The 18,686-nt window shown below is 40.5% G+C and overlaps 2 protein-coding genes across 12 annotated transcripts in view; one reads left to right on the top strand and one right to left on the bottom strand.

Annotated features, from left to right (window-relative positions):
* LOC309713259 (uncharacterized protein) overlaps positions 1-18,686 on the bottom strand; it is a 396,604-nt gene that overhangs the window by 289,965 nt on the left and 87,953 nt on the right. The gene's annotated exons all lie outside the window — the stretch shown is intronic.
* Positions 1-18,686, top strand: part of sdk2b (sidekick cell adhesion molecule 2b) — a 284,764-nt gene that overhangs the window by 213,190 nt on the left and 52,888 nt on the right. For all 9 annotated transcript variants that reach the window (XM_082544730.1, XM_082544731.1, XM_082544728.1 and 6 more), the window contains 2 exons: positions 6,388-6,494; positions 8,684-8,831. In XM_082544730.1, coding sequence (XP_082400856.1) covers positions 6,388-6,494; positions 8,684-8,831 — 255 coding nt within the window. The remainder of the gene's footprint in view (positions 1-6,387; positions 6,495-8,683; positions 8,832-18,686) is intronic.

Here is an 18,686-nt window from a genome sequence, read left to right as displayed (position 1 = left end):
CACTGTCATTTTCATTTCCCATTTCCCCAGTGTGTTGTTTTCTTTGACACATCCCACATATCCTTGCTCCTTCTACTGTCGCTCTTTCCAATTGTCACACACAATTGTTCTAGCGAGTCACATCAGATCTAAATAAATAGTTTTTATTTAGCGGATCCGTGGCACTCTCTACTTAATCTGTATGCGTTTCTTTTATATGCTTGGATTTCTGTGCTTTAAGGCCCTGTGAATAAAAGACATCAAATAAAAGCAAAACAACAAAACAGAAAATCCAAAGCTACTTCACTGGATTAAATGAAAGTATCCTTTCATGTAACAATAACAATAAGAAAAAGAAGAATTAGTATGCAGACTTGACCAGCGTGAGACATAACTGAATTTTTCAATATACAGGTCAAATAAATCCACATGTATTATTAAGCTGATTGGTTGAACGCATTGTTATCCTTGTTTATTTGCTAATGTTCGGCTAACCTTTATCCGTGCTAAGGAGAAAGAGTTGCAGTACCTTAGGTCAGTACTTGAATCCCATCATGTTAGGGATGGGCACGCCTTGAATACAGTCAGCCAGGCAGCATCTCTCTCTGGATGACCTTAATGGATTTCTGGCTATAACTAGAAATGTCCATTTTCTATCTCTCTGGCATTCTCAGCCACAGCCCCTAGATACAATAGATTGTACCTTTCTCTCTCCTCCCTTGCACGCACTCACTTCTTGTTTTCTTTGGCTGAGCAGAGTGAGTGAGTCTCAAGTGCAAGTGAGACAACAGGAGAAGAAGACACTGTTTTATTTTGCACAATATCCAGCATTTGTTCATGCGTGTGTGTCACTGTGCTGCTGGCTGGTATGGCTGCTTCTCTACTGTAGAAGCACATCCATACTGTACTGTATGGATGTGCAAGGCCATCACGTTATACGAATAATTACACTGAATCTCCAAATTAAACAGGAAGTAGCCTCACTTTATCATGTTTATATAGTTTACAAAGTATTTTTACTATTGTAGTCTTTTAAGTTCTGATATAAATAGTTCTTAATTCAAGAATGTTTCAGTATCCTTTACCAATTTCATCCTTTGTACAAGTATGCAGGCTTTTGTTTGTCGTATATTTGCAACATAATATGTTCTGGCCTTCGCGACTATTTCACAGCTTTGATGAATGCATAGAAAAGGAAACTGGCTTTTTCAGACATTATAGGGCGGAAATTGTAAGATAAAATGATCTTAAAATAGTATTAGTTTGAGTATACTGTCTCCTTTGGACACTTATCCCTCTGCGTCATCCTAAAGAATAGAAGAAGCTATCCTCTGTGGACCTCTAAAGAATCTATTTATTTCCAGTAGCTTAAATGAGAAGTCCCAGTTACCTGTGATGTAGTGGATGTGTTAGGAATTAAGAAGAAACTGAGAAACATTTAACCAAGAAAACATTTCTTATATGATCCAGTGCATCTTTAAATGGAATGTCCTTAAAAATATATAGTTGATCTCAAAGAGTATTGATCTCTTTTCAGAGACATTACGCATGCAGTGGAGCATTTCAGAGCTATAAACAAGTATCTTTGATTTTCTGTCAATGTTGCTTTCACGTGTCGCTTTCTGTGATGGATATTTCAAGCACACGGTAAACACACTATAAGCATATAATCATCCTATTAGAATAATGACACACATCAGTCCATCATGATCCCCTGAATAAATAAGTAATTAGGCTGTCAAAGCTAATAATTATCCACTGCAACTGCTTTTGTTTGTATGCTACCCTTTTGAATATACAAGCTGTTGAAGTATGCCCTGTTGCTGTTAAGTGAACTCGTTAAGAAAAGTAAAGTGACATCAAACTGTTATATGAGGTTGAAGACCTTTCTGTTAGCTGTAAATGTAACATGAGGGGGGAGATCATTATAAGTGAGCGGTCACACATCGTGCTTCGTTTCGTTTTTTAGTCAAATCTGATCTTTGCATCACGTGACACAGCATCAACAACACACACACTTTCAGATCTGGTTTCTAATTAATTGCAGTGTTTAGTAGAGAAAAATGTTGGTGTCATTACCAGCTCATAATAAATTTATGATGCTTTATAATTTATTATGATTTACTTTTATGATAAGATAGGCTGTAATTACAGTGTCCTTGCAGTGTGTGAATGAGGTTTTATAATGCTAGTGTTTAACTAGCAATTAAAGTCGAATGTTATTGGAGCTAACCTTGGTGAAGGTATGATGTTATTATGGGAACGCTCTAAAAAAGAGTGCACTGCAGCCACCTACAATCAAAGATGATAGTTTCTCCAGTTATCCGCTGCCATCTCTTCATCTTTTCCCCCTCTCTCGCTAACCTGTTTTCATTCTTCCATCCCTTCTGTTCTCTCTGCCTTCCTCCATCTCCAACCCACTTTATGCCAAGTCCTCCCCTTTTTCTCATGTCCCTCTATCCGTCTCCCTGCCACTCCTCCAACTAATCATTTCTCCTGAGTGGGGCTAATTAAAGGGGATCTGACGGAGTGTGCTGACCACAGGAACATCAATCAATCTCTGTCCAACACAGCGAGCCCCCGCTGACTCCCCCAACCTGCTGCCAACGTGCACAACTCTGCAAAGGTTAATTGTATTCATTATATAAGGGACAGAGTGAAAGAGGGAGAAAGAGAGGGAGAGAAAGTGAAAGAATACTAACTAAAGTCACCCTGAAGGTTCTGGCTCTAGGGTGAATTCTCTCTAGGCCTCAGTGAGGTTAAACTTGGAGCAACGACACCACCTGTCAGATATTTCTCGCTCGATATCTGCTTCTTCTTCTCCAAACCACTGAGCGAGCTCACTTTTTTTGTAACAGTCTTCCTTTGCTGGCATCCCATTATCTATTCACCTCCTCTCCCTTCCATTTATGCATAGCATATATACGTAATTGTATTCATTTAGTTGATGGAACATATGAAAGGAGTCACACATCATTAATAGAGCCTACTGATTAGTTGATTAAGCCTTAACAGACTTTGGGCTAAAACTCATTTAGTCCTTCGGGCCCAAGTGGCGCTGCTGGTAATGAGGTTTGATACCACTTCATTTTTTTGTTATAGATATTAAAAGCCTTCCAGCACATCCAGCCATTTGTTGTTACGGCACTATATCAATTTCAAAAGCACTACATTTAAAGAATAGAGTCGGCTTTCTGGACCTTTTCAAGCTATCGGGATAATTCAAAGAGCAAACTAGACAGTGAGTGGTTAGTGAAACTTCAAAAAGTGAGACACAAACTGGAAATGAAGAACTTTCATCTTCAAAGTAAAAACTGCATCTTTTGAATTGTGTTGGTTGTAGTTGCAAGGCGCTGCTTTTATTTTGAAGGGGTAAGTTTTCCATTTGCAGTTTAGGTTGCACTGCAAACTCAGTTTCATGTTTCGTTCCATGCAGACCTCTAGCTATCGCAACAATCTGCCATCAACCAACACAAACAAGCGCCATATACCGCATGCTTGGGACGGCCAGCAACCTGCAGCAGTCGCTCCCCAACCAGTCGCAGAATACATAGTCTTTCCTAGCAAACGATCGTTACCAGGGGGTCATTGACCAGTTTCTAATCAATGACCCCCTGTTACTTTGACACAGCAATCACTCACAATCAGTGGAGAAATGCACATTTTTATATTGTGACTAATGATTACCAAGTGGTTGCTGACAGATCTCTACTCTGTCCGATGGAGGACTTAAGAAGATTCCTTGTCCAACAGGATAATGGCATCCTCGTTTTTTTGAAATTCACATGCAGAGATTTGAATGCAGAGTTTTTTTTATCCAACTAGCAGAAACCAGAATCCTGAGCACAGCACCATGCTCTTCTAGATATGCGCACTATGAATTAATTCTTCCTTTTCGTTTCTACTTTAAAGTCTGATTGTCAGCATGATCAAAATCACCAAATTTAAAAAATATATTCTAGCCTACTTCTATGTGGAAACTTTTTAAATATATTTATGTGCGTGTAATGCAGGAGGGTATGTTTTTGGTTAGCTTGCTTTAAAAACACTATTAGAAAATAGATATTTCTTTTTTCTTCTCTTGAGCCTTGAGCTCTCTGCAGTGCTTTTGAATCTCTTGATGCATTTTTAGTCAACTACAGAAGAGACCAGATGAGTGCTTTTCAGATATTTAGGTACCATTAGGCATATGTAACAGAGCATTTTTAGGGGAATAATTATTTTGATGGCCTCTAAAATACAACTGCTTTGTTTGCAGTTATAGTTTTGCTTCTGCAAGCATCCAACTTCACTGCAAACAGCTTGTTGAATGCACTTCTGAACTATGAAATTGCTCTTTTTTTAACAAATAGTCTCACTTATGTTCTCGCCAAACACTGATTCATGACAAAAAAGCCCTGTGTAAACAAAAGGTTAAATCACAAAAAAACTTTTCAAACAAACTGCATGTGGTTACTATAGAAACCAGTACATACAATTACTAAAGGTTACTCTCAAACAATCTGCCTGGCAGTGCTCTAAGCATTTCTGAGCACATATCATGCAGGAATGTGACAGCTTTGCTGTCACACATGCTCCTAGTGGGAACTGTTTCACCTCCTACAAGTATGTATTTTGACAAGAGTGTGCTGTGCTAGAGTGACTTTCAAATTAAACATGTGCAACTGGCTGTAGGCTAACTTGCAACTTCTGCATGTTGTGCTGCTATGTAACATGCCATTAGAGACTGTCCGTGCAACCACTTTAACAGCCGGCCGCTCCTTGTAGCTCCCTCAGTGCAGTCATTTCTTTTAGTTATTGGAAGGTTTTAGGACGTTGACACCTGCCGTTTTGAGGTGTGCCTGATCTCTAAAATGAATTGCCCTAATCCATTTCGTATCCTGGTGCTATTGAAGTTTTCTCTCACAGACGTAGCCAGGTGTTTTCCAGATATTGAAAAGACACAAGCACACAATCAAGTATCACTTTGCAAGTAATGAAAAGGGTTTTTTTTGGCTGCTCCCTTATTTTCCCAAGGGGCTGCCATGGTAGATGGATCCCCAAATTTGATTTGGCACAGTTTTTTATTTTATGCCAGTTGCCCTTCCTATCTGAACCTTCTCATTTGTCTGGCAGAAAGAGTACACTGTCTTCTCATCTTTTGAGGGTGGATTTGTGTCTCCTCCTAGTCTCAAACTGGGGATGCCCACCACTATACCACATATTCACCTATTAGCTTTCAGGTAATCAACTTGGTAAACAATTGATACCCTAACAACTCAATTTAAAAGCTTTTTGTTCTACAGAACACAATTAGAAGTTCAATGTGCTTGAAACTTTTTAAAAGCAAAGGTCTATACCTGCATTGAATAAACAGAAAGTCATTGTTTTCTCTTTATGGCTTCATCAAACTGCCCATTCTCACTCCCAGCTTGTCATAAATCAATGCTTTCAAAGGACCTTTTGGCTTTATATTTAAACGCATTGGTTATGCGGCATTTTTCAGCCTGCAGGGTTAATGTTAGGATGTGATCTAACTTGTAAATGAATTTGAAAATAAAAAATTAGTACACAAACCATCATCTCCTCACTAGCCTTTTCTGAACGAACTTCCAGATGCGTACTTTGTTCCTCATTAAAAGAGGAGCATTATCTGTTGGCTTCAGAAATTACAGCAGGTGGTGAGTCAAGGCACTGATGCCAAAAGAGCCCTTACGACACTAGCGGAGTCTGACAGAATGACAGCATTTCACACTATTTAAGTCATTTTTAGGTGTGTCTTTGCAGTCTAATTGCAACAAAACAGGGACTGTTTTAATGCAGTCCTTTCTCAAGCCAAAACCTTAGACACCTTAGCAAGACAGTGCTAAGTGTACACTTCTATCCTTGCAAAAAGTACATGTCACTCTGCCGCCACCTGGCACTGAGGCAGTACTGCTATCACAGCTGGACACCGAAGTCAAGGTCATCGTGAGAATGTCAGCTGCTGAAGACATGAGGCTTCAACCTTTGTCCCAGGGGGGTGTTCTGTTTGTCTGTGTGTGTGTGTGTATGTGTATGTGTGTGTATGTTTGCATAAAAGACATTTTAATGCAGGTGTTTGCTGTCTGAGCTTAGTGCCTGTGTCTAAGTAAGTGTGTGAGGGATGGCTTCACTGTGATGGCTGGGTTAGCCTCTCAAGTATCATTATCGGTGGAATAAACAACAGCTAAGCTGCGATGTCCTCAATGCCCTTGTTCTTCTATTAGATAGTCTTAAGTTTGTGTATTTAATGTGTGTGCGCACTCAAATGCTTTTCAGCTTGTTCGTGCCTATAAATTAAAAAACTTCTTTGAATTCTACTTTTGTCTTAATTAGTTTTTTTTTTAGTTTATTAAGAGTTAAAAGTATTTAAATCTTTTTCTCGTGTGTTTCTGTGCTTGTTAAAAGGTACCTAATCCCTTCACTGGACCGCTCCCATGCTGGCTTTTACCGCTGCATTGTGAGAAATCGGGTGGGAGCCCTTCTGCAGAGGCGCACAGAAGTACAAGTGGCCTGTAAGTATTAACACAGGACGCAGCTGAAGCACAGATCCAACGAATGAATAAACGGCTGTCTAATAGACACATGCTGATTTAAGCGAGAGAAAGCGTGTGCGCTTAACTGCAGCAGTTTAGTACACAGTAGGCCCACGCTATCTTTGGGTGCCTTTGTATCAAGGACTGACTAGGGAGGGACAGATGCTGGCAGGGTGAAAGATCTACCTGCATCTCATTCAGAGTGTTATCATCCCAGACAGCTGTTCCACTCAGCATTCTCATTAGATTGATATTGTTGCCATGGTTCTTTTTAACTTTGCTTCATTTCAATATGACCGCTGCTTTTTTCATTCTCTCTCCTTTGTCAACAACATCTGTTGTTTCTTTGGCAAAAATAGAGCTCCCGTGCACAGTGTTTCTGCAAATTTTCACATTCGTTTTCAGGCCACTCAGCTCCCTCGTCTTGTTAACGAGCTATTAGACGTGCCACTGAGGTGTCTGGAGTGTTGTCACATCAAATCCACCCCCCCTTCCCATATACACAACTTGTCCATTATCGTGCTTTACTAGGGTATGCCTGGTTCACTTGCTTCCCTGTGTTCCAGCCGCATTTGAATGGATGTAACGTACAGCTGTACCTGTCGATGCACTCAACCAGCCACTAAAGAGAAAGAAATGGGAGGGTCATAGGAAATTGAGTCCCACGGGTCGACTTCTCTCGTATTCGGCAAACACACTGTTGCCGAAGCCTCTCCTCCAGGAGACAGACTTTTTGTGGCGTCCATCACTGGTTCTGTTTGTTGTTTCGGCTTCCTCCCTCTCTTGACTTTGTCATCTGGCCACCACTGCTTTCTATTTATTTCTTGGCCTCCACCCTGCTGTTATTTCAGTTCCTATTTATTCCAAACACTTCCCATTTCCATAATTCTCTTCTTCCCTCTCAGTTGCTCATGAAGTGGTATGGATGGTGACGCAGAGTAAAAAAGGAGAATTAAGGACACCTGCAAAAGGAATGGATGAGCTGGACAAGGGAGGGAGAGGGAGAAGAAGAAAGAAGGAAGGATAGATGGAGAGATTTCTTCTAGAAACTATTCTATTGAGGCAGCACAATTAGAATTGCAGAGACACACCTCAGAGAAAGGGAAACATGCCGAGGCATTAGAGATTAGGGAAGAAGGGGAGGAGGACATCACATCACTGAAACTGCAGATCAAAGTCGGGGGATTTGCACACTTCCCAGATTTTCATTTAAGCTAAGCACCACAGCTGCAGCGTAAAGCCAGATTACCTTTTTTTATTCTCTTGAAAGAGAGTGAGGAAAAATAAGTCTGCCATCGATTCACAACCACCGCAGCATCCTTGGTTCAGACTCCCTCACCTTCATCCCTGAATGTTCCCGAGATATTATCTCCAAAATGTGTGTCATAATTGGGTTTTCAATGTAACATTTTATTTATTTCTGCCTATTGTTCCCCTTTAAATCACGGAGGCAAATATATGATCTTTGGAGAAAAATAATGCTGTGACTGTGTTTCAGACTGTGCTGGAGGAGGAAAACATAAAGTCTACTTGTTACTGTTGTCCTGTAAAGGTTTACAATCAGCATCTGCTAATGTAACAGCATAGGGGAATTTCACAACCCACAACAGATGAATTTACAGCTAGTTGATAAATTCCCATTAGAAATCGGGAGTGGAAAGGGGGGGGGGGAGGTGGTAATATTAGTCCAGCGTTTTGTCAGCTTTTAAGATATAATGAGGCAAGGGATGAATAAAAATACTCTAACAAATGAAATATATTATGAGATAATAGAGAAGCGGCATAGCTGGTCATCTACTATGTTGCGCAATGCACAAATTTAGTGGGTGATCAAGATTGATTGCCTTTGATGCATCCACACAGGAGATACGGGATATGAATATTAGTCAATTTAGCGTCCCTCGATGTCCCTCTGTGAGTCGTTACGTGCCGGTTCCTTCTAGCCTTGCTTGATGTACCATGGAAACCATGGCAACAACACTTTGCTGTCCATCAAATAGCTATAGTGTGAAATTTCACAATAGACAGCAGATGACAAAAGCTCTGTGGTTACCAAAAGTCAAAGAAGAAGAAAGCAAGAGTAATTTGTTCCTGCGACTGTCAGTCTCACTCTCTTGTTCTCTCTTGCTTCCCTTGTTTTTGTCTGTGTATTGTGTGTTTTCCTTTAGTTATGGGAAGTTTTGAGGAAGGCGAACGTACGCAGTCAGTCTCTCAGGGAGAGGGTGCTGTGATTCCAGCACCACGCATTCGCAGCTTCCCTCAGCCACAAGTCACCTGGTTCAGAGATGGGCGCAAGATTCCACCCAGCAGCCGCATGTGAGTTTTCTTCTCTTGTTGTTTTTCTGTTTTTTTGTTCGTTGGGCCTTTTGTGTCTTATTTGGCTTTTCTGTTTGACTCTAGAAATATTTTTTGGGTTTGTTTTTTTTTTCCTTTTTTTTTCCTTTGTCCCTGAAGGTGTTTGAGGGCTTTAGTTTGAGAGCAGCTGTTCCTATCTGTTGTTTGTTTTTCATCTTGCTAGATTTTGTGCTGAAGGACAGCTTGAATTTCTTCTACAGAACAAGGGCTGAAGACAAAACGGTTTCAGCACTCTGTGTGCAATGGGATATCTCTCGTCTTACACATTTTTTTTCAATTTTGTAAGAAAACCCTTTTCTATTTCCTTATCTATGTCTTTTTCTTAATGTTGCCCATTGTCTGTCTTTATTTTGTTGTTTTTGCTTGCCAACCAACAGCAAAATCATGGTCTGACAGGGCTATGGAGCACTGGGCCTCCTGACAGCCTATTTGTATTGCTGTCTCATTCTGGTCACTTAAAAAGGTAGAATGCAAATATGAAGGTAGATTTTTTTAAAGTGCTTTCTTCACTTTAACGTGCTATGTGGCCCAAGAAAGAAGCAGATACAAACTTTGTTATTTTATTACTAATTGAAAATGTACTGCATCTGTACACTGTCAGCACAACCTGACAACTACATTTCCCAAAATGCAACTTGACTGTTTGGTTTGGGCATTTGCATGTATTATGTTAGTTTTGCCTAAAATATCTGAGTTACTTTAGAATATTTGTCCATAAATATACTTGCCTATACTTGTGCTCCAAGCACATTTGACAGATTAATTAAGATTATGTTCCCCGTGATGCTACACAGGCTACACCTCCACACGGTAGGGTTTTAACTTTATCTTTCAGTGACTGACATTGTACTGAGGTTACTCACATCTTTGTGGGGGGGATATTTGTGTGTACCAGCGTGTGCGTTAAAAAGTCACTTATCCCGTCTCATCACATCTGCATTTCTTCACAGTGGGAGGTGACCTTGCCCTTAGTTAGAGTGAATCTTTCTTATCATCTTCTCATCATCAGTAATCATCCCCTGACCTAGAATCACAATGAGACAAATGCCCAGGCGTACTGAGAAGATGAAGGTTGCTGGCCACCGGTAGCCTGCTCTGTCTGTGTTTTTAAAGAATAGTTTTTTTAATAAGAAGGATCTACAAAATAAGTTGAACTTCTTATTTCTCTCAAGCTGATGCGGTTGTGTTCTCTGACATCGTTACAGATGGTTCCTTATTTCTCAGGTTTTTTGTAACCTGGTGTGCGCTGTGCAGATAGAACAAAATGGGCAAGCTGAAGGCATGAGCGAGCCCGTCTTTACGAGCATCTCTATAATCCATCAGTGTGGGAGTATAGGAATTCCCAGATGGCATTGAACTGTGTTGGAAGATTGGTGCTTCAGCTAGAAATGATGAGACGTTCTGTGGAAAGTTATTGAAAAACAGCATTGTATTTGTCTTTGAATTATGTACTTCCTCTTTCTGTGGCGCAGACTGTAGTTTTCTCAGCAGTATGCTGTTCTTTTAGAAGATCTTCAGCAAATCAGTGAACCTCATGCACGACTATAAAAGGTTATGCTTCTCTGTTGACGTCACAAGTGGTATGTGCAGTGACCAGTGTGTCAGGCATAATAGCGGCTTCATTTGCCGTTCTGTCGCTGTCTCCCTCCTCTATCTCGCTCCCTTCTTTTGTCTCCATTATGGGCCACCCGCTGTGTGTACTTTGCTGCTCTTCATCCTCACTTCCTACCCCGCAGCTCTGAGAATGCTAATACCACATGCACTACCAAGGTCACAGTGTGCAAATGAGCACTGTTGATAACAGGCAGCCTTTTTTATTGAAAATCATTTAATTGAATTTGATTCATGCCACTAGCGTTTACTCTGTAGAGGCATCAAAGTCTCGCTAGTGGAGGAGAGAATGAGGGAGTGCGACTGAGTGAGTCGCACCAAACCACAAGTGTTGCCGTCATGAAGGCTCTATCTCTCTAAATCTGTCACATCGTTATGCATTTCTTCAGACGTTCTCTTGTTGTAAGACCACCTGGAAGATCTCGGTGTGCCATGTGTTACAAGAGTTATATAGTGGAACAAGCTAAAGTGGAATGGCGGTGAAGGAGAACGAGGACTGACAAAAACATGCCATGGATTAGAACCAGGGTGACCATTTCCCCTAATTGTCTCCTGCTCTTGCTAGCCATCCTAAGGTGTCATAAGTTTAATTTACAGGCTCCTCAGGGGTCTGTCTTGCTGCTTGTCTGTGCTCTTTTTAATCACGCCCCTACAAAAGAGAAAAGAGCAAAAACAATCAGATCGCTCAAAAAATGTCGAGGCTCTCATCCAACCAATCTAATACTTAATATAATTCACACTCGCTCTGGAGGCTGCTGTACGACCAATTTCTTTTCTTTCTTTTTTTTGCATTGTGCTTTCATTTAGTTGAAATTCTGGGAGTTTCCTCAAACTGTATCGTGTAGTTCGAGAGTTCTTGTGTGATATTTTTTGTACGTGGTAGAAAGGTGAGAGAAGCTGAGAAATCACTCAAGGATGACACTTGTTGATTGCAAGGAGGTGCTCTAGGTCTCAGGTTGGGTACACATATAAAAATACACATCTCAGGAGAACAAGTACATACCTCAAAATGTTTGTATTTATAGCTGTATAAATCTTTATCTGGCTGCAGAATTGAATCCATGATTCAAATGCAAATCTTTCGAATACATAGGGAGGATGTCTGGAGAATAGAGAGTAATCCTCTATATACAGGATTACTGAATATAAGATTCAGTAATATAGATTATAGGCAAGATTCAGATATCTAAGTATTGATTAATCAAAAAACTGGTGGAGCATACAGCTGCTGTACAGAACATGGTGCAAAGTGTGTACTAAATTTCCACTTACTAAGCTGTTTGGCTCCTAGGCATCAATTTTCAATAAGTGATGTTGAATGTTTTTAGACCACTTTTCTCAGTACACACAACACCCACATCATCACATGCTTAGCTATGAAGCTTACAGAACTTGCAGTTCAGTCCTCAGGTCTTTATACCTCACTGTTCACAATAAGGAATTGCTCAGATTGGATCATGTCCTCACCTCATCTTGTTGTCCATAACACCCCACACCACAGTCCCGTCCTGATTCGCCTCGTGTTTCCTATTTTGGCTTAAACTGCGGATGTCTGTGGCATTTTTATGTCCTTTGGCCACCCACAGCTGGGAACTGAATTTACTCTTCAGAAAGAGTAAATATGATCTAGTGGATGTGTGCAGAGAGGAATGGATTTTGGGTGCAAATCAAGTTCATTTCAAAAAAAAAAAAAGAGAGAGAGAGAGAGAGAGAGAGAAAGAAAAGGCTAGCTCACAGTCAGCATTCGATATTGGAATGCTGCTGACAGCATAAAATGCCCCCTTCAGTTTATCAGGGACTAGGGCAGTGACTGTTCAAAACATGCCTGTTCAAAATAGCCTGATTGCTTGGCTTCCAGTCTTGCTATTTGCAGCTTTCTCAAGATCATAGACCAAGCGTTCACCCAAACTCCTTCAGAGTCGGCACTGGCTTTGTAGATTAGCAAATATTAATATTCACACTTTAAGAGGCTGACGTCTCATTAGGTATGACCAGCACTGTTCAAAGAGAGAATTAACCCTGGGTATAATATGGCTGTAACGAATAGAACGTGTTTACTTTCTTACGCGGGGTCAATGATGAAATATTTAGGAAATCCATTTGAAGGAGCTGAAAGATGCTTCTTTGAATAACTGAAATCGTATTGAGTGGTTTGTTTTAATACCAGAGCGTACCATGTCCATTCAAAACATGTAAAACAAATAATAGAATTACAATCCTGGATCCCGTTCTGGCTGATCTGGCACCGATTATTTCAGAATAATTGCATGATTATTTCAAAATGTGGTTTGAGTAAAGCACACTTCAGCACTCCAAATTCTGATTGTGATTACTGGTTTGACAGTCATTTCACAACTCTGGTTCTGTATAAAACCTCTCAAAGACATTTTTGGGATTCTTATACAACTTGACGGTCCCGACTGTCCATTACGGGTCAAATTCGAATTTGTTATATATTTTGGTTTATGCCATCTAAAGATGGTAATGGGGAAATATGTGATACCAGCTGAACATCATTATGTTAGTATGAACACACCACCCAGGCCTTGAATGTGTAAACTTAATGAATGCTGCATTTTTGCTTCCCTGCTGCCAATATTCCCCTTGGCAAGGCTGCGTCTTACTGTGGCACAGTGACTGCTCACTTTCTGCAATGTGACTCGTGCAGCTGCTGGCCTCGGCGTGGGCAGAGACTCCTTTGCTCTCTAACAGTACGCCCATAAGCTCACGGAATCACTTATTGATGCGTTTGTCTCTTACAGTCTTTGCTGTGCTCATGTTGTGTACTGCCCAGGTTCAAAGCACATGTCCTTGTTTGACTGTAAGCTGAAATGTGCAACCAGACATTGATCTAGCTTTGCTTTAATGAATCAGTTCAGTCAGGGTCTTTTTGTTACAATATATGAAACAGGATGCAAGGAGAAAAAGAACTTTCTAATGGCTGACATTCTTCTCTCGGTGAATGGAAATGTAGTCGAGAGGATCTTCTCCATTCAGCTGCTGTGATTTGTTATGCTATTTTGGAGACTTAATGTCGTGTGTAATCAGAGCCTCTTTTAGTTAAATGCATTTGCCAGGAATTGTGTGGCTCCTGGCTGAAAGGTGAGTCTGTCGTTAGATATAGCGCTGGATTCTGTCCTCACTTTTTCACATCTGACAACAACTCACTACCCACTACCTGTTGTTTTTCTCCCAGAAACTTTCTATTGACATTTTGGCATGGATTTACACCGAAACAACCTTGTAGAGGTGTCTGTTAAGACAGAACACAGAGGAGCCTGACCTGGAGGAGTCAGTGGGAGGACATCGTTGAGACACATACACACACACTGCAGTTCGCTTGAGTAATTTGCTGTAGCTACTGATCAATTAATGGGCCTTGCCTGGGATGCTCAGGTCCTGTCAGCGTGCTATGGATTCTCCATTAGTCACGAGGACCAGTGAATAGCCATGCCCTTCCTTTGCATTTGCCTACAACTGCCCAGCATTAGTCATGAACCTGACGATCTTCAGGTCAAGAGAGAATAGACGACAAGGAGAAGCAAGAATAACATAAAAAAAATCACAATTTACATAGATTCCTAAATGAATGAATGGATGTATCTAGTCCTACAAGAAATGACTTACTATTCTTAAATATTTCTTGGTCCTCACTACTTGCAAGAGACCAAGAAATCTACTTTTTTTTCTTCCTTTGTCCAAAATTGACTGTTCATCAACTAGATTATTAGAAGTTTGAACAACAGCTGAAGCTATTGTGTGTTTAATTAAGACAAGATATATTTTAAGATAATATCCATCTGTTGTCTTTCTCTGAAGTTGGGTTGCAGTGGTAGCAGGCTATGTAGGGTATTCTAGATTTCCTTCTTCCCAATAATACTCTGTAGTTCCTCCTGGAGGACCACAAGGTGTCCAGTCCCAGGCCAGTGGAGGTATATAATCTCTCAAGCTCTACCCTAGGGTCTCCTTCCACTAACAATTTCCATTTCTGGAAAACCTCCAAATGGAGGTGAGGCATCTTAATGAGATACCCAAACAGCCTCATCTGGCTTCATTTTACATGCAGGAGCAGTGGCTCTACTCTGAGATCCTCCTGGATGTCTGAACTCCTCACCCTATCTCTATGTCTAAGCCTAGCCACCCTAGAGGGAAAACCAATTTTAGACAACTGTATTCACGACCTTACTCTTTTGGTCATTACCCATATTTCGGATTGAGACGTAGATTGATCGGTAAATCGAAAGCTTCACCTTTTTGCCCACACTCTGCTCACCATGACAGTTCAATGCAATGTCCGCATAACTGCTGACGCCACACCAATCTGTCAGTCCAGCTAACACTCCGCATTTCCATCATTCATGAATAAGAGCCCAAGATACTTGGAACTTGTTTGCTTGAGGCAAGGAAGCCTCGAGCCTCCCTCCCCAATCCACAGGGAGCATTCCAACATTTTCCATCAGAGAACCAGGGCCTAAGACTTGGAGGTGCATGAGCAAGGTCATGCTTCAATGAAGCCAAAATTATATCTACCTAATGATTAATCCTGAAAGTGTACACTTAAAAACTTTTTAAAAAAGTTTCCTTGTATTCCTTTCAGTTCTGTGCTGTATGTTGACGTCTGTTTATACAAGGACAGTGAAAGTAGAAAAAGAAACTCCAGGGAAATCAAAAGATCTGTGAAGCAGCAATCAAGAGGTTTTTATTGTTGTTTTGGGCTCTTGCCAATATTGGTAGATCTCTAGGTTCCACTGAGCCAGACTTTCTTCCTTTATTTATTTATTTTTAATAAGTCTTTAGCTCTCCAAGCCTTCTAAAGATCTTTCAACATTTTTCTTCAGACATTGGCTGTTTTTTCACTGATTTTCAGTCCTTGTTACCATTTTCAGATGATTTTTTAGTTAACTTATTAAGCCATTTAACAGTGACCTATACAGTAAATCATTCAGGCATAAAATAGGCCAACTCAAACGATCAACGAATGTTGTACCTTAGCAAAGAACCAGTTTTAAATTGTATCTATAGGGTCCTGTTGCAAAAACACATCATTTATTGCCATTGTGTTAGTTAGCTTTGTTCAAATCTTCGTCACTTTGTACGCAGGAGGTTATGAAAGAGGTACAAGAGTGAGTGTCTCCAGTGTTCTGTAAAGCATGGTGGAGACTGTCATGATTTGGGGCTGCCTTTCAGTCAGTGGTGTTGAGGATCTTGTCAAAATTGATGTTATGAAGTTATGAGTTATGAAGGCAGCAAAGTCCAGATTTTCATCCACCGTGTAGTACCACATGGAAAGCATCCGATTGGCAACAGTTTCATTTTGTTATCATTCATTTTCAGCAGGGTTGGGGTGATTCCAAACAGTAAAAGCATGCCTGGGTAGAAAAACACACAGTGGAATACTAAAAGTGTTGGATTGGATGTCACAACATTATTAAGGTAGTATAGGATCGTCTCAACAGCGAAGGGAACAAAAGGCAGCTAACATCCAAAGAAGAGCTTTAGACTTCCTTCAAGCCCGGAGAACTATTTTTGAAGAAAAAAATCAAGAAAGCTACCTTAGAGAGTTCAGGCTCTGTTTAAGAATAAAAGTGGTCATTTATTTTACGTTTTGTTGCCTTACATACTCTTTTTCCGTTTGTGTTTGCACCTGTTTCAATAAATCACGGCATCTGCTTCCCATTTTCCACTGATGCATTAGCTCTTGCATATCTGTAAAGTCACAATTACCGTTGAATGATATGTACAAGGTTTTTCTAGTGACATATTGTATGCTGATATCCAGACAACGTTTTTAAGGAAAGCCTTGCTTAGTTCAGCAATAGTATGACAAACCATATGCTGCACATATTACAGCAGCATAGCTCCATATAAGAGTGCTTAACCTGACACTTAAAATTTTAATGGCAATAGCAGTGCATTATGAAATGAAAAATATGACAAAAAAGCCTCAAATTGAAAAGCTAAAATCATGTAAAAAGCAAGAATTGTAGCACACTAGCCTTTTAAAAAATTACAGCATTTGGTCTCATTAGTTTCCAAACTCTTGTGGTGTTGGTCAAAGATGTGATGCAATACAGATGTAAACATGCCCATGCATGTTTGAATTGTGTGGCTGGCATCAAACTCAAAATGAGCACATTTTTCCCCCCAAAAAAATATGTAGAATTTCCCAGCTTTAACATTTGATATATTGTACTGTTTTCAATTAAATATAAAGTTTCAGTGATTTGAAAACCATTGCAATGTGTTGCAGCATCCCAGTGTTTTAACAATGGGTCACAGTAGAGCGATCCAATCTAGCTAAACCACGCTGTGAATGGGATCGAGAGTCGCCACGGAGACTCACAATAAGAAATGATTGATTATTAAAAACACTTTCCTATTGAACGACTAATGAATTAATTATTTTTAATCTTAATGCAGGTTGATTTTTATGTAAGAATTCAGTTGATGGTTGAAGAATTTAGGGGTGTCCTGTTATGGTAAGACAATCGAGTTACTCCGCTAATGAAGGCTTGTCTTAAATGGCTTTGAGTTCATTTAGATGTCACTATTTGAGCATTATTGGGGACATCCTTATATTGGTTTGAACACTCAATGAACCACAAGTGAAAGGGAAGCAGAAAGCGAACAGTAAGGCACAAACCTTCAGTCCATACACCCAGTGAGAAAACAAGTGCCTGTTTTCATGACCAACACTCCCTCACCTCCTCTCATTTCTCTCACTTCTTCATCCCTCCATCCCCAGGAGCTGTGGCTTTTTCATCACAACTCTGTTGAGCGGTAGGGCTTGTAGCCTGTTGCTTGCTTTCACTCTAGCTTTCTTTTTCCTTCATCTGTCTACTGCCTGTGGTTTGACTTATACCTTAGCCAGCGATGTGAGCCATTTGATCCTGCTGACCCCCCTCTCTCTCTCTCCTGGGGGGTGGCCATCAGCCAACTGGGGCCATTTGTCTGCATGTAATGGAGGTCTGAGGCTGTGGAGCGAGGTTAGGCCCCTCACGGCCCAGTGGAGAAGGACAGCCACGACAGATGCCAAAACACTAGAGAGTGTGTGTGTTTGTATGTGATAGAGCAGGACCAGCACTGTCAGACTGTGTCAGTGCTGGATTAACAAAATAAGATATGTATACAAGCTGACAAAGTCGGTGGTTGAACTCTCTGGAGATGCACTGTGAAGCCACTATTCCAGCGCTGGGACCACATGTTTTTAACTAAAGGGAGCAACCGTGATCATTGTATATTTAATTTTGCTGTAATATAATTTATTTTTAATAATGGAAATTAGAGACGGGAAGCAGCTAGTGGCAAATAAAACATTTATAGTTATATCTATTTCAATCAAACATAAATCCTCATCATCATTATTGATGAAAGTGCTACAGAATCATTATAAGGCTGGCATTCATTGAAAAAGCGCCCTTGATTCTTTACATAAAAAATTGATCCACAAGAAAGTAATTGCATATGGGAGTAATACTGCTTATTGCTGCAAGCAAAATTAGGGTTGCGTAAAAGCTGCACAGTTGGCCAAGATGTTTCTGGGCAGCTGTCCTGCCTACCAGGCTCTCTTGTAGACCATGGCTTTTTCTGAAGAATAATAATGGAAAAGGAAATTGGGTTGGAATAAAAAAGAGAAAGCATTCTAAGATGTGGGAATAAACATTAAAACTAGACAGAGACAGAGGCATGTTCACACATATCTGATTTATCCAAATTTCTCAGCCTTGTGGCTTGATAAATCCCTGCACCGTGCCGGATACGTGCTAAGCCATCGTTATAAGCAAGCCTCCGACAGCTGCTCACAACACCGCTGAGAGATGGGGATTTGAATAAGAGTGACCAAAATCAGACAGACAACGATAAAAGAGAAAAAAATAATGAACATGTTAAAGCGGAACTTCAAGAAGCTTGTAAAACATTAACTGCTCTTTTAAGCGAAATTCTTATCTTTCCCTTCTTGCTCCCTTGATATACATGCAAAGCCATTCAGGATAATTGGCTTACTTTTAATTTCTTCCAGCGTCATGTGGTCTTTGATCCCTGAGGCCCAGCACACACTGGGAGTGGTTAGATGTGCTGAACAAGCTGTGTAACCAAGTTTTGTGTGACCCCCACTGCACCAGCCCTGATTACAGGCTGGGGGGAGTGAATGCTCAGCATGGGAGCACATTAAAATCAACTAGCAGGGGGAAAATGCCTCCTGCT

This window comes from Aulonocara stuartgranti (genome assembly GCF_965226115.1).
Source record: "Aulonocara stuartgranti genome assembly, chromosome: 8".
Lineage (NCBI taxonomy): Eukaryota > Metazoa > Chordata > Actinopteri > Cichliformes > Cichlidae > Aulonocara > Aulonocara stuartgranti.
The sequence above is the reverse complement of the archived record's forward strand: the minus strand, read 5'-3'. Positions and strand labels throughout refer to the sequence as shown.